Below are 15,627 nucleotides of genomic sequence, written 5' to 3'. Positions count from 1 at the left end.
CGGAGGACATGAAAGGAGATGCGATCGCAAACGAAGAAGCCGGAAATCGCTGCCGCTGGTAGAGGAAGCAAAAAGTTACCCTCCAGTGCCGAGCAAAAACATGCTTTAGCCTCTCCTCCGACGCTAATAGACAGCGCAGCACATCCTGAGCTTTTCAGACCGATCGGAGAAGAGCGGGCGCGCGCCGAAGCGGTTCGCGCCATTTTTTTTTTTTTTTTAATTTCAATTCACAGCTACTAAAACGCCAGAAAAACTGAGGAACATAATTGTGAAAATAAAAAATCGCCCTTTAAAGTCTAAAACACTGAATTGTTCCAATCTTTTATTTATTTATTTATTTATTTTTTCACAGCTGAAGTAGAAAAGAAAAAACTCCGCAAGCATAATAAATCACAACCGAGCTGACTGCCAGGAAAAATGTGGGGAAAGAAAAAAAGGGCTTCTCCTCGTAATTTCCTTCTATTTGTTTTAACTCTTTTAAAGTACAATCCCCAAAGAGAAATATTCTCTTAAGTTTCTTTTTTTTTTTTTTTTTTTCCGAGTTAGAAAAGATAGTGCTGAAGAGAAGTAGACTAGCACAGAGCTGCCTGCTCGTTAACAGCCTGGGTATATACATTTTTTTTTTTTAAACAGTTGAGCTTGCTCATTAAAATTGTGACTTTCTAGAGTGGCTGCCTCTCCCAAAGACATACACCTTTCTAAACAAAGGGTAGCCCTTCCCAGCTACATATGGGAGATGGGGAGGAAGGGGGGAGGGACCCGGGGACACCCGAGTTTAACACCCCCAGAGGCTGTAAAAGAAAGGAAAAGAAATTCCTACCTGCCCAGCGTCTAATAGAGAATTCCTAGGCACAGAAGAAGAGGTAGTATTATTGTTGTTGTAATTATGAACCTCTAAAAGAGAAAGAGATAGAGAGAGACTAAAGGGCTCACTTCCTACCTGCTGGGAGACTGAGAAAATACTGAGGCTAAGGTCACATGACCAGGGCTCTTATTGGCTCTCTAGAGTCAGTTTTTTTCTCAGTCTCCACCTGCTGGAAGGCGAGCACAACCCATCAGTCAAATCCTGGTCCGGTCCGGAGGGACGCTAAGGAAATGTAATTTATTAACAGATATATTAAAAATTATATACAGTACAGCCCGACACAGGCCGTGTTTCGCCCAGCAGGGCTGCTTCAGGGGCTACACAATGATCCTCTACTGTCAAATTATGGTAGATTTGATGAAACCAAATGTACTGAAGACTGCAGTTGTGAATCTTCTAGTATATATGTTGAAAAAAACAGCTTAACCGAATAAACCAGAAAAATGTGCTGACATAAGATATGTCGGACACTCTGATTTTCCGTCTTGGAGTTTGCAGACCGTCTGCCCCTTTGCTCTCTTGGACCATGGGGACTAGGGAAGCAGATATTAGGGAGCATATGAAAGTGAACCTGTGCAATCCAAGACTGAGAACCCAATGTCTGTGTATGTCGGCAAGAGAAGCGCAGGAGCTCTGAGAAAGACAACAGAACGCAGCAACAAAGAACCAGGCACGCTGCTGAATTACAGGAGACTCAATAAGGCGAGAAACACTCAGGGCACGAGATGAAAAGGGGAGATCATGCCACCATCATGAATCATAGACATAGCACCAGACTCGGGGGGGGGGGGGGGGGGGGGAAGAATTATCCCTCACAGCGCTGCCGAGAGCCGCTACTGAACAGACCGTGGCATGGTCATCCTGACAAGAGGAAGCCACTCAATACTGCTTGTTTTTTTTTTTTTTCCAATTACCAGGAAACTGCAGAACTGAGGACAACTGTAAGGGCGTGAGGTGTGACCCATGCCATACGGTGGCAGAAAGAGAAACCAAACCTCTGAAAGCAGCAGAGTAGGAAGAATAATAATTAACAAGAAAAATTGCACAGAAAAACTAGGTCTCCTAGAAGCAGCTGCGCACACCAAGGTTTCCCGCTGCCCGCACCTCTGAAGCCACCGAGACTGGGGTGCGACAGCCCACCACAAAAAAAAAACCCCAGAAAGACATTCTGCCAAACAACAACCAAGAGAGAGAGGACATAAAAACAGACCACTTACCTCAGTGCCCAGGAAAACTTGAGAGAAGGAAGTGTAGTCAACAGAAAGAAAATACTGCCTTGCTGAAAAGTGTCACACAGAAAAGCCAAATGTACTTTATCCTGTTTGTCTCATTTTACTCCCTATGGGAAAAACCCACAGAAGAAGCATAGCAGGGGTGGGGGAGGAGTGGAACCCGGAACCACTGAGTGTCACCCCAGCTAGGAGGATGATGGACCTGGCACACCACCAGGTGTCAGAGCTCAAGCGAGAACAGTAAAGAGCCAATTCATCCAGTAATAACCCCTGCTCAACCGACACAGATAAAAATCGGGTAGGAGCTACCAGACCAGCACCAGGAAGGAGCTGCACGATCCAACTACCATCTGCTTGGAGACAGAGAAAATACTGAACATCCCAGGCTGCACAATACCCTTAAGAGGCAAATTATTTGAAACTACTTTTTCTCTGTCTCCATCCGCTGGTAAATGGACATAACCCATTTGTCTGGACTGGTCTGGCACGGACGAAAAGGAAATGTTTACTCCATAGACTACACCTATTCAATTCTGCTTGCTACTATAGATTTTGCAAAAGGTTAATGGGTTTGGTAGCTCGATTGCTCCCTACCCCAAGCTATTCTAAAAGGAGAGCTTACATTACCTGATATTCACAAGTGGCACATCTGCTTGCATTGAATTCTAACAAAAAATAACTTGAAACTAAAGTGTGGAGCATAACAAGAACGGTGACTTGAGACCACAGAGACAGTCTTGGTGTTGTGGGTAATAAGCCTGAAAACAACAATATATTGTGACCATCAGTCCATAACATTCACATCAGCCTTGCTCATGCGTTTCATCTTACTATGACCCTATATGTGAAGGTTTTTATCTTCTACTAATGTACAGAAATAAACAAGCCATTTTTGAAATGGGTCTGACATCTTTAAATTGTCCAAAGAGGTCTTTTCCTCCTTTAGCTTTCAAATCTTGGTAATGTACGTTTAACTGGAGACAGACATCTCGACTATACAGTTAGTACTGGAATTACATAGGAAACCTTGGAAAACCTGATGGCAGAAGGTCTTAAGAAAAACAGAAAACATCTAGTATTTTATTGAAACAAAAAAGGAGAGAAGAAAGAGTAGCCACAGACTTGTGAGAATGAGAGGATAAAAAAAGCCTTCATGGGGCATTTTCTGAACAAAAGAGTATTAAACACTTACTTTGAAAGAAATTGTACCATGGCCCAAACACCGCCATACAGCAATCCTTTAATGAGCCAAGATTCTATGTCAAGGTTTGCTATAAACCCAACTAGCCAAATCACTAGAAAAGGAGTTCCAAGCATCACCTTCTGTCGAAATTCCTAGAAAAAAAAGAAAAAACACACACACATTTTGATATGCAAACAAAACCTTACATAAACATTCTCCTGCTTCTCCCTCATCCCTCTGTACAACTGCTCAGTTGAACCAAAAGCTGCAAGGTCATTGCCTTCCAAGACTCATCTCTTTTGCATCACTTGAAGGCTGGGACTAGAGAATGACACGGGGATAAAATTAGTCTCCGTCCACACCCCATCCCTGCAGGCCCTGTCTCCATCCCCGTCGGCTCTGATCTCATCTGCAGAAGCCTCGAACACCTATGATTTTATATTTAAATCTTTTAATTAAAGTATAAAAAGGAACAATACGCTGTGCAACTGTTCTGTATAAATTACAAATAGAAAACAATAATAACAATGAGCAGCTATAATAAACCCTCCCACCATCACCACCCTCTACCCTTCCAACCCCAATAGCTGACTCCTACTACCCCAAGAAATCCTAATCCACCCTGTTAAAATGTCCAGGGGTACAAAATACAACCCGTTCTGTATGCCCTAGAGGGAAGAAATATGCCCTATGAAGCACTGTTATGATTTTTTAATCTGTGGATGAATAAGAAGTCATCAACAATCTCAGGACTGAGTCTGGCTCTCCTGTGTTCCACAGTCCTTCCTGCAATAGAAGATGTCTTCTTAGAAGATGTGCTGGTAGCAGGATGTACAGGATTCCCCATGCAAATTTTGCTAGCTGTGGCCAGCATGTTTGCTTGTTCTACCAAAAAATAAAAATATTGTCGCCTGCATCAAACAAACGTAAATAAATAACAGTCCAGTTCATTAACAGGCTTCAAAATAGAAAGTGACACAGGGACAAAGTTTGTCCACGTCCTCACGGGCTCTGTCCCCATCCCCATGGGATCTGTCCCTGTCCCCGTGTCATTCTCTACCTGGGACCTGGGCAAATTGTTTCTGCAACATTCCTGCACTGTGCTGCAAGAAAACATGTAAACTGTAAGAAACTGCAAGAGGACCTTGCAAGACTAGGAGACTGGGCATCCGAATGGCAGATGGCATTTTATGTGGACAAGTTCAAAGTGAAGCACTAATGGAATAACCCAAATTATAGCCTAGGTTCCACATTAGGAATCACCATCCTGAAAGAATCTAGGCATCACCACAAATATGTTGAACTTTTCTGCTCAGCATGTGGTGGGAACCAAAGGAGCAAACAATGTCAGGAATCATTAGGAAAGGAATACAGAATAAAATAATATGATGCTGTCTCTGTATTGCTCCGTGATGCTACCACACCACGAGTACTGTCTGCAATTCTGGTCGCTACTTCAAGGATCTAGCAGAATGGAGTGGAGGAGTGGCCTAGTGGTTAGGGTGGTGGACTTTGGTCCTGGGGAACTGAGGAACTGAGTTCAATTGCCACTTCAGGCACAGGCAGCTCCTTGTGACTCTGGGCAAATCACTTAACCCTCCATTGCCCCATGTAAGCTGCATTGAGCCTGCCATGAGTGGGAAAGCGCAGGGTACAAATGTAACAAAAAAAAAAAATCAGATCTGCTACAGCAGCGTTCCCTCTAACCTCTGTGCGTGAGAGCACACACCTAGCAACCGCACACACAAAATTGTTGCTGGTGTTCTTTATTGTGAATATATAGGTTACACCGTACACATTGAGCCAAGGCTGAAAACTTGAGCACAAAACGATTTTCATGTGCAAAAATAGAGAGAACATTGGTACAGAAAAGAATTACCAGAACGAAAGGAAGTAGCCTAGTGGTTAGTGCAGTTGATCCTGGGGCACGGACTGGACTTTGTTCGATTCTCACTGTAGCTCCTTGTGACTCTGGGCAAGTCATTTAACCCCTCATTGCCCCAGGTACAAAATAATAAAGTACCTGTATATAATATGTATCAGAGGTCTATATAACATCCTGAGCGGAGTGGAATAGGTAAATGCGAACTGACTGTTTACCCTCTCTCTCAAAAAAATACCAAACAAAAAAACAAAACAAAGACTAGGAGATACGCTATGAAGTTACAAAGTAGTACATTTCAAATAGGAGAAATTTTTTCATTCAACCCATAAATTAAGCTCTGGAATCTGTTGCCACAGGATGTAGTAAAAGTAGTCTCTCCATAGCTGGGTTTAAAAAAGAAGTTTGTATGAAAAAGTCCATAAACTTAAGGTTGAATTGGACATGAATTGGACTCTGTTGCAAACAGGACACTGGGCTGAATGGACCTTTCATCTGACCCAGAATGGCAATTCTTAGGTTGTTAATTCTATTTTATGTAATGAGCTGTGAGCGGAATTATTTTTCTAGAAAATAGATGGATATAGATCAGTGGTCCTCAAACATTTTCAGTTCATGCCACCCTTTGTGTCTGAGCAATATTTCGCGGCACCCCCCACCCACACAGGTCTCCGCTCCCCCTCTTCGGCCACACAGGGAAGGGAAACAAAGACTGACCTATTGGCTTCAACTTTTTGACTTCATCCCATCTCCTGTTTTCATTCAACCTCCTTTGGCAGTCGCCTCTGCGAGTCCTGAAGGGCATCTACTCCCTGTCCCCAGTGGATCCCCCCCCCCCCCCCCAAAAAAAAAAGCGTGGGGCCGCGTCCTCGCTGACATCAATTTCCAGTTCCCGGGGGGGGGGGGGGCACAGGACTGGCAGAACTGACAGCACGTTTTTTGTTTGTTTTTCCGCTGTTGCTGTCTGCAGCAGTGGTTCGGGCTAGCAGGAGGTCGGGATTTGCCGCAGCACCCCAGCAAGTTCGCTGCAGCATACCAGAGTGCCGCGGACCACAGTTTGGGAAATGCTGATACATGTTGATTTTAAGTCACACAGCAGTCACAAATTACCTAAAAGTCTCAAAGGAACAGCAAATATCACACGTAGCATAAAAACATACTGCATAATTACAATAAAAATCACCTTGAGATATAAAATTCAAAATAAGTGATTCTATTTCTGTTGACAGTGGCTGATTTGTTGACTAGAGATACAACATTTCTGCAAAACCCAAAGGGGAAATTGAGAAAATAACGATCCAGACAAATAAAATGGTCTAAGTAGACACGACAATATCATTCTGACTGCCTCGGATATTTTAATATCACAAATCTGTTAATGAATTATACTAAAAATGGACAAATTTAACATTTTGAAGAAAAAAAAAAAAAGGGATCAAACTGTGTGCCTAAAAGAAACCAAACTACATAGTCATGATAAAAAAAAAATTAACTATGCACTACGCCCAGGAAATGTAACTTATCTTCTCTTTAAAATCTGAATTTATATTTTAACGTAGGATTTTCTAGCAACAGACAGTAAATTACTTAAGCTACATAAGTAGTCAGATCCTTTTACACTTCTGTGAGTAAGAATATTCATTTATCTATTTCTTATCTAAATTACTACTACTACTAAACATTTCTAAAGCGCTACTAGGGTTACGCAGCGCTGTACAATTTAACATGGAAGGACAGTCCCTGCTCGAAGAGCTTACAATCTAAAAAGACAATGTACAGTTAATCAGATAGGTCAGACAGATTGGGGCAACCTATATGTTCGAAAGGTTAGGTTAGGTTCCGAACGCAGCATTGAAGAGGTGAGCTTTAAGCAAGGATTTGAAGATGGGTAGGGAGGGGGCTTGGCGTAGGGATTCAGGAAGACTGTTCCAGGCATAGGGTGAGGCAAGGCAAAATGAGCGGAGCCTGGAGTTGGCAATGGTGGAGAAGGGTACTGAGAGGAGGGATTTGTCATGTGAGCGGAGGTTACGGGCAGGAACGTAGGGGGAGATGAGGGTAGAGAGGTAGTGAGGAGCAGCAGACTGAGTGCATTTGTAAGTAAGGAGGAGAAGCTTGAATTGGATGCGGTATCTGATCGGAAGCCAGTGAAGCGACTTGAGAAGAGGGGTGCTATGAGTATATCGGTTCTGGCGGAATATGAGACGTGCGGCAGAGTTCTGAACGGATTGAAGGGAGGATAGATGGCTGAGTGGGAGGCCAGTGAGGAGCAAGTTGCAGTAGTCGAGACGAGAGGTAATGAGAGCGTGGACGAGAGTTCGGGTGGTGTGCTCAGAGAGGAAAGGGCGAATTTTGTTGATGTTGAAAAGGAAGAAGCGGAGGAAGTGACGTCACGAAACGGCATGGCTGCATGCTAGCTGAGCTCCGTATAACCCGCGGAGATCTACAAGCTAAAAAGCCTGTTTCAAGCGGCGAAATTATTGCAAAACGCGAGCAGAGGAGAGCGCAACACAGCGGGATTAAACTCCCGATGCAGACGGAGACGGAGAGAGTGAATTTCTCCCGCTTCGCATTTACATCGTTGGCGCGCGGAGAAAACAAAATGGCGGCCGCAACATTGAACCGCCCGGAACGGGCGATCGCGGCAGCGGAACTTGTAGAATCAGCACCCTCAGGGGAAACACACACCAATAAAGACCAGGAGGAGCCCAAGGAAGAAATGGGTCCGGAGTGGCAGAAATGGCTGCAGGAGATTCGGGCAGACCTGAAGGCAATGCGAAGTGAGCTGGTGACTATGGGGGCAGATCTCAAAGGTGAAATAAGAGAGCTAGGTTCTCGCCTGGAGGAGGCAGAAAATCGGCTTGATGCCCAGTCAGACGCACTCGAGACCTTAGATCAGCGAACCACGGAAAGCCAGCTAGCCCATCAGCAGGTCCTCGACAAGTTAGAGGATCTGGAGAACCGTAGTCGCAGATGCAATTTGCGGTTTCGTGGCCTGCCGGAGTCCCCTGCCTACATTGACTGTGAGGATACTATACAAAGGCTGACAAGTGATCTGCTAACAGCTGGAGGTACAGCAATAGAACCAACCGCGATCCTCATTGAGAGAGCTCACCGGGCATTCAGATCTCCACGAGCCAATCTGCCTAAGGACATAATAGTGTGCTTTAGAGACTTTAAGATGAAGGAGCAGGTGGCAAAAGCGGCACAACAGACCCCAAATTTTAAGTGGGATACATACACAGTGGAAGTGTATCAAGATCTGGCAGCCACTACATTGAAGCGCAGAGCGGAACTCAAACCAGTCACTAGAAGACTTCAAGAACTGGGGATCCGGTACAAGTGGAGGCATCCATTTGCGCTAGTATTTTATAAAGAGGGTAAAATGCAGCACATAAGAACACTTGCAGAGGCGAAAGAAGTGCTACCAGAGGAAGTCGAGATGGAGACATCAACTCCGACGACAGCAGCAAAGAGAGGCCCAACCCGGGTGATACCGCCTAAATGGCAACGAGTAGGCAATGGTCAGCGACGCCTAAAACGCCAACAGTCGGCAACAAAAGTGACCTGAATGAGAAGCACTTCACTGGGAAGCCTCGGTTAAGGAGCAACTGTTGAATCAGCAAAAAGACAGAAGTTGATTGAACGTGCGCTCAGTGGCAATGCTGCAAAAAAAAAAAAAAAAGTTGGACCTTAGGAAGTGATTGGGTGATGTATTTTGTTTTGTTAATACTATGCAAACACCTGTTAAGTTGCTCTGTTGTCACTTAATTTTATAGAAAGGTTAAAATTGCAAAGAGACAAGGCTTAACTCAAAGATGCAGGAGCCTCCGCGGAAATATGGACTGAACAGCTTACACTTCCTTCTAGAATGCCCTTAGTGATATACAGGGGCAGTTTTCTAATGAGGGGAGGGGGGAGGGGGGAGGGAGGGAAACCCTGGGATAGGGACAAGAAAGAGGCCTATCAGGATGTTAAGGGGAGGGCTCATCAGAGGAAACCAATAGGAAATAGGCAAAGAAGCATAATGACTCAGAGATTAGCAGGCAATAGAGCAACTTATTATGACATCTCATGGCAGATATTAACCTACTACTGATTAATGCCAGAGGGTTGAATATCCCGAGAAAGCGACAACTCCTGTTTAGAGAAATGCTCCGTTTGCGAGCAGATGTGGTCCTAGTGCAGGAGACCCACTTACTATCCAGACATGAATATTTGTGCTACCATAAGAAATATCCCCATATATATTTTGCGTCCAATAGCGACAACACAAAGAGTAAAGGGGTAATGATGGCATTTGTGGGTGATAAACCCTGGAACATACTTAAAGTGACCAGAGACAAGGGGGGAAGATACCTCCTGGTAGTGTTGTCGCTATTAGGACAGATCTTTACTATAGTAAACGTGTATGGGCCGAATGCACAGCAAGAAGGTTTTTTCTCAGAGTTAGACCAACTGCTCCAGAAACATGTAGAGGGCTCCCTATTGGTGGGGGGGGGATTTTAACCTTACCATGCAGGCTCATCTAGACAACTCCTCGAGTAGCATACAATATGGCCGAAGAGATAGAGCAAAATTGCACGAATTTGTGAATCATTGGCACCTAATAGACCTGTGGCGGCAAGTACACCCAAGAAAGCGTAGCTATACCTACTACTCTGCAGTACACAAGTCATCCTCCAGGATTGACTACTGGCTAGGAGAAGCAGCGATAGCAGGATTGGCAGGGACACAGCAGATTTTACCTAGAACCTGGTCAGACCACTCTCCGGTTCTGATGCAGCTGACATTACCCAATACGCGAGGGAGACAGAAAAGCTGGCGTCTGGATGATGCTCTTTTGCAGGATCCGGCTAATCTAGTTAGCATTGAAACCAATATTAAAGAATATATCCAATTCAACGATAATGGGACAGTTTCACCGATAATAGTCTGGGAGGGATTTAAAGCAGTCATGCGGGGTCACCTCATAGCGCTGAAGGCACACACTAGGAAACAGCGGATGTTAAAAGAGGCGACTCTCCGGAAACAACTAGAACAGGAAGAAGCCAGGCTTCATAGTGGTGGATCGGAACATAAGCAGGCGAGCTTAGATAGAGCTCGCCGGCTGCGGGATCAAATCTGTGATTTGGAGCTAGCGGATATCTCCGAGAGTCTTCAGAAGGCTCAACAGACTCACTACGAATTTGGCAATAAGGCTAGCCGTCTTCTGGCCTATAGGCTAAAACAGCAAGCGAACCGCAACATAATTGCGAGCCTAAGGGATGAGGGAGGGGACACCCACACAGACTCTGATTATATAGAGTTAGCATTCAAAGACTTTTATGAGAAGTTATACACCAGAGGCGAGGAGACAGATCACATAGAGATAACAGATTACTTAGAGGGGTTAGAGCTTCCAAGACTGACATCTAGTGCCACTCAGATGCTAGCGCACCCCATTGAAATGGAAGAGGTTATTCACGCTATTAAGGAGCTCCCGGCAGGTAAGGCTCCGGGACCCGATGGCTTCACTGGCAAATTCTATAAAACATTTGGGAAGCTTCTGGCCCCATTGCTATTGCAAGTGTTTAATTCCCTAGAGGACAGTCCGGGGCTCCCCCCAACCTGGAATTTGGCTAATATTACGGTCATCCACAAGCCAGGGAAGGACCCACAGCTCTGTGGATCTTATAGGCCTATCTCACTGTTAGGGATAGACTATAAGATCTTCACAAAGATTTTGGCAACACGACTGCAAAAACATCTACCCTTTCTAGTTCATGAGGATCAGGCAGGCTTCGTGCATGGGAGACAGACATTCGATAATATACGTAGAGCACTACATTTGGTATACCATGCACAGGACACGCGGTCTCCATTATGCATTCTGTCACTAGATGCCGAAAAGGCGTTTGACAGAGTGAGCTGGTCCTTCTTGTTTGGAGTGCTAGATAAAATGGGATTCACTGGGCGTTTCCTCCACTGGCTTCGTCTAATCTATAAAACCCCTCAGGCCTCCATTAGAATAAATGGCAGACTGACAGAGCCCTTCAATTTATATAGAGGAACAAGGCAGGGATGTGCAATGTCCCCCCTGCTTTTTGCCATTGTAATGGAGCCGTTGGCGGTTAGGCTTAGGGCACATCCAGAAGTAAAGGGGCCACGATTGGGTAGAATCGAAACGCGGACGCTTCTCTTTGCAGATGACGTCTTGCTGATGCTAAAAGATCCTGAGACCTCCTTTCCGAAAATACTAGAGATGCTAAATGCATACGGGAAAGTCTCGGGGTTTAAGATTAATCTAGACAAATCTGAAGTGCTTGACATAAATATTCCCATTGAACAAAAATCCCGTCTACAGCAGGCAACTCCGTTCCGATGGGCATCGCGATACATTCGATACCTGGGGGTTAATATTCCCAGAGACATCAAGGAGTTATACCAGGTTAATTTCCCCGAGATAGCGAAGCGTTTGCTGCAAGACTTGCAAAGATGGGGGGGTCTACAGTTGTCCTGGGTTGGGAGGATAAGTGCAGTAAAAATGGTAGTACTCCCAAGGATACTGTATCTTTTTATGGCATTACCAATTTCCATCCCAGATAGCTTCTTACGAGGCCTCCAGAGGGACATCTTCTCCTTTATCTGGAAAAAAAGACCACCGCGAGTTAGAAGAGAAGTTATGTACCAACCAAGGCAGCAGGGAGGGATGGGGGTCCCCTCTATTACCCTATATTACCAGGCGGCACATCTTAGAACAATAGCGGCTTGGTTCACAGACACAGAAAAATTGAGTGTCAGGATGGAGCAGGGCTGGGTGGGCCCCTTCCCGCTTAGGGCTATTCCATGGCTAGCTAAACAGGAGTTGGATGAACTCATCAAGGGATGTCCGCCGCTGATGCAGTGGCCCTTGCACACCTGGAGTGGGGTGCGAGAACAGTTTTTTCCAGGACGTAAGTTTTTTCGGCACATGTACCTTAGATTTGCTCCACACTTTACACCAGGAAGGCATACCACGGCCTACTGTGGCTGGGAAGATATGGGTCTGTGTACGTTGGGCCAAATGTGGGAAGAGAATACGACAATAGCGTTTGAAGAGCTCTGCAGGGAACATGGTTTATCCTCCTTACAGGCTTTCCAATATTACCAAGTACAGGACTTTATGAAGCGAAGGGCAAGAGATGAGCTTAACTTATCAGAAACTAAGATAGAAATGTGTATGATGAGAGGGGGAGGTAAGGGGAGCATATCAAGACTCTATGAAGCATTGCTTCTATACTCCAACCCCGTAGAACATTATTTAGCTATATGGAATGAAGCCTTGAAGGAAACATATACTTTTCAACAATGGAAATTAGCATTTAAATCTCTGCTTAAGGTCTCGATTTCTAGCTCTATGATTGAGAATGGACATAAGATATTATACTGCTGGTACTATACCCCGCATCGCATTGCAAAGATGTTCCCCTGGTATTCCAGTTTCTTCCCTGCTCTCAGGCTCTGCAGAATCTCCATTTTGTGAGCATAGTTCAGGATCTTTAATATGGTCACCCGTGGTCTCTCTGCGTTGTCACGTCTGGGTCCCAGCCGGTGTGCCCGTTCTATTCTCAGCTTGCCTTCAAGATCTGGCTGTTCCAACGCTCCTGGCAACCATTTTTCAAGGAAAGCACTCAGATTTTTGTCCCCCAAGCTCTCTGGTAGACCCACTAGTCTCAGGTTGTTCCTCCTGGAGCGATTCTCAAGATCCTCCAGTTTCGCTTCTAGCTCTCCCAACCTACGGGTCATTTTCGGGTGCTCTTCTGCAACTTTCCGGATCTCCTCCTCTGCCTGCCCCACTCGCTGTTGTACCTCGTGCAGCTCAGTCATCAGTGTGGTTTGCCTCTCCTCCATGCCGTCCAGCTTATCTAAGATCAGTTGCAGCTTTTGATCGATCGTCTGCTCCACTGCCGCCTTCACTTCCTCAGTGATCTCCGCGGCCCATAGCGAACTAGGCGAGGGCGAATCAGGCGCTCCTTTGTCCGCCATTTTATTTTCGCCGGGGCGCGCTCGATCTTTGGGCTCTTTCCGCCCTAATTTTGCCGCCATGGCTCGCGATTTCCAACTTTTGGCTCTCGCCCGTGCAGGGTTCTTTCCCGCTTCCAAATAAGCGTTTTATTCTCGTTTAGGACGCTGTTTACGAGTGCGGATCACTTCGTGTCCCGGAGTAGCTTCACCTTCCGCCTCTCTACTCCATTCCCCAACCGCTGCAAAGATGTTTAGAGGATGCTCAGCTACATGCTGGCGACAGTGCGATGGAATAGGGGACATGTTCCACATCTGGTGGGCCTGCACACACGCTCAGACATACTGGACAATGCTTCTGAAATTTCTGACTGAGGTCACTGGGATAACCTACCCAATGAAGATGGATTACTGTTTGCTACATTTTAAACCCGAAGGAGTTCCAAATCCAATACATCAGTTTGCTGGACAACTGTTTGTGGCAGGCAAGCTGGTATTAGCAGCGGCTTGGAAACAACCATCACTGCCGGGCCTTCATAAAGTCCTGCAAAAATTAGACTACATTTGCCTTATGTCCAAACTCACAGCATTACGGAATGGACATTTAATACAACATCAAAAGACTTGGCAGCTTTATGAACAGTGGTTGTCCTCCCGAGACACTAAGAGACAGTAAATGTTAGGCACGAATGAGTAGATCGAGCGGGGGGGGGGGGGGGGGGGGGGGGGGGAGGAGAGGAAGGGAAAGGGTGGGAGGGGCTCTGAGAAATTGAATGAGTGGAATTAGAAATGGGAAACAGTCCAGGCAAGGTGTCAAGCAATATGGTTGTATTAAAATTATTCTCTGTTTTGATATGTTTATACATGAAAATAATAAAATAAATGGTAAAAAAAAAGAAAAGGAAGAAGCGACAGGTTCTGGCAGTCTGCTGGATATGCGCAGAGAAGGAGAGGGAGGAGTCGAAGATGACCCCGAGGTTGCGGGCAGATGAGGGCAGGGGAGGATGAGGGTGCCATCGACTGAGATAGAGAGTGTCAAGTGCTTCAAAAATATGTTCACACTGAACGCTGTTGCAGGATTAGTCTTTTTGGCCTGGACTCAAATAAATTTTGATTTTATACTTCTTTAGGCCATTAACATGGGTGTGCTGGTAGGGGTTTGTAATTCACACAAGCCAAAATTGAGCAAGGCTAGTCTTTCCCCAAAGGAATTAGTTATTTAAGCATCAACAGGGATAGGGTAACATGGGACAGAACAGAAGCAGATGGGCAGAACTCCGTATGACCCTGATGCTGTATCATCCGACTCCTATATATACTTCAGGTGCCGAAGAAAGCCAAAAGACTATGAAGGTAGTATGCAAAGCCAACTCTCAGTACAGTCTGATGTCATTAAACTGTTATAATATAACCTGAAGCAAATTCAAAAGCAAGACAGGCACCAAACCATCAGCCATGCTAACAAGCTAAGTTATCTATTTTTAAGTATGAAGGCTTATTCAGGACTTTTGTCCATGTACTCATGTTCTAATGACATACTGACAGTTGGCAACTGATTACGCAATGCAATTATAGCTCTTGGACGTACTGAAGAGCATTCAGTTGGCAGCCTTCTGCTTAACAACCACACTTAGATGAGCCTAATTACGTTACAACATACATCGTGTCGTTTCTCTGCTCATTACAGACACCCGATAGTTCTCGTCTCCAACGTAGAAGGTTTCTGAATTTAAGAAGTGTGGGACAGGGCATGTGGGGATCTCTTGGGGAAGGAAGAGAAAGTGGATGATATGGATGGGCAGACTGGATTTTCTCTGTTTAGAGTATTACTAGTTAACCACTTGGGAATACCTTGACAATAAAATCTAGTGCTACCTCACAATAGGTAACAGCAAATCAACTTTTTATACGACTTTGAAAAGGAGATAAAGTGATCTTTCTAATTGTCAATTCAGTGTCATGTCCTCATTAAGGAAACCTATATTGCTTAACTGATTTTCAACCCTACTTACATACTAGCACGACAGACATACAGCTTGCCTAAGAATGTTCCAATGGGCTGTACCCTGTAGGACTTCTGCAATGTACCCTGCTTTTTGTAGACCAAGGAAGAGCTGCACCATTCACAGTAAGACCCAATATGTTTGGTGGCAACCTAAAATTTTGAAAAGAAAGGGTACATGCTATGGCTCAGGATGGCAGCACAGGCTAGGTCTTATCACTCAAAAATAAAATTCTTTTCTCATTCTAAAACACATGAAGTCTCAGTCCTGCACTGATCTCTGCTATGTTCTCAACTCATAGCTGTATATCAAAAGAATTGAAGCGGTGCAAAGAAAAGCTACAAAAATGATATGGGATTTGCGTTACAAGACATATAAGGAGAGACTTGCTGACCTGAACATGTATACCCTGGAGGAAAGGAGAAACAGGGGTGATATGATACAGACGTTCAAATATTTGATAGGTATTAATACCACAAACG

General features: G+C 44.9%; 1 protein-coding gene across 1 annotated transcript in view; it reads right to left on the bottom strand.

Moving 5' to 3' along the window:
• ZDHHC17 (zinc finger DHHC-type containing 17) overlaps positions 1 to 15,627 on the bottom strand; it is a 106,786-nt gene that overhangs the window by 34,010 nt on the left and 57,149 nt on the right. Inside the window, exon 9 of the mRNA XM_030213814.1 lies at positions 3,290 to 3,432. Coding sequence (XP_030069674.1) covers positions 3,290 to 3,432 — 143 coding nt within the window. The remainder of the gene's footprint in view (positions 1 to 3,289; positions 3,433 to 15,627) is intronic.

The sequence above is a fragment of the Microcaecilia unicolor genome, chromosome 9 (genome assembly GCF_901765095.1).
Source record: "Microcaecilia unicolor chromosome 9, aMicUni1.1, whole genome shotgun sequence".
NCBI lineage: Eukaryota > Metazoa > Chordata > Amphibia > Gymnophiona > Siphonopidae > Microcaecilia > Microcaecilia unicolor.
Note: the sequence above shows the minus strand (reverse complement) of the source record. Positions and strands in the feature narration are given on the sequence as shown.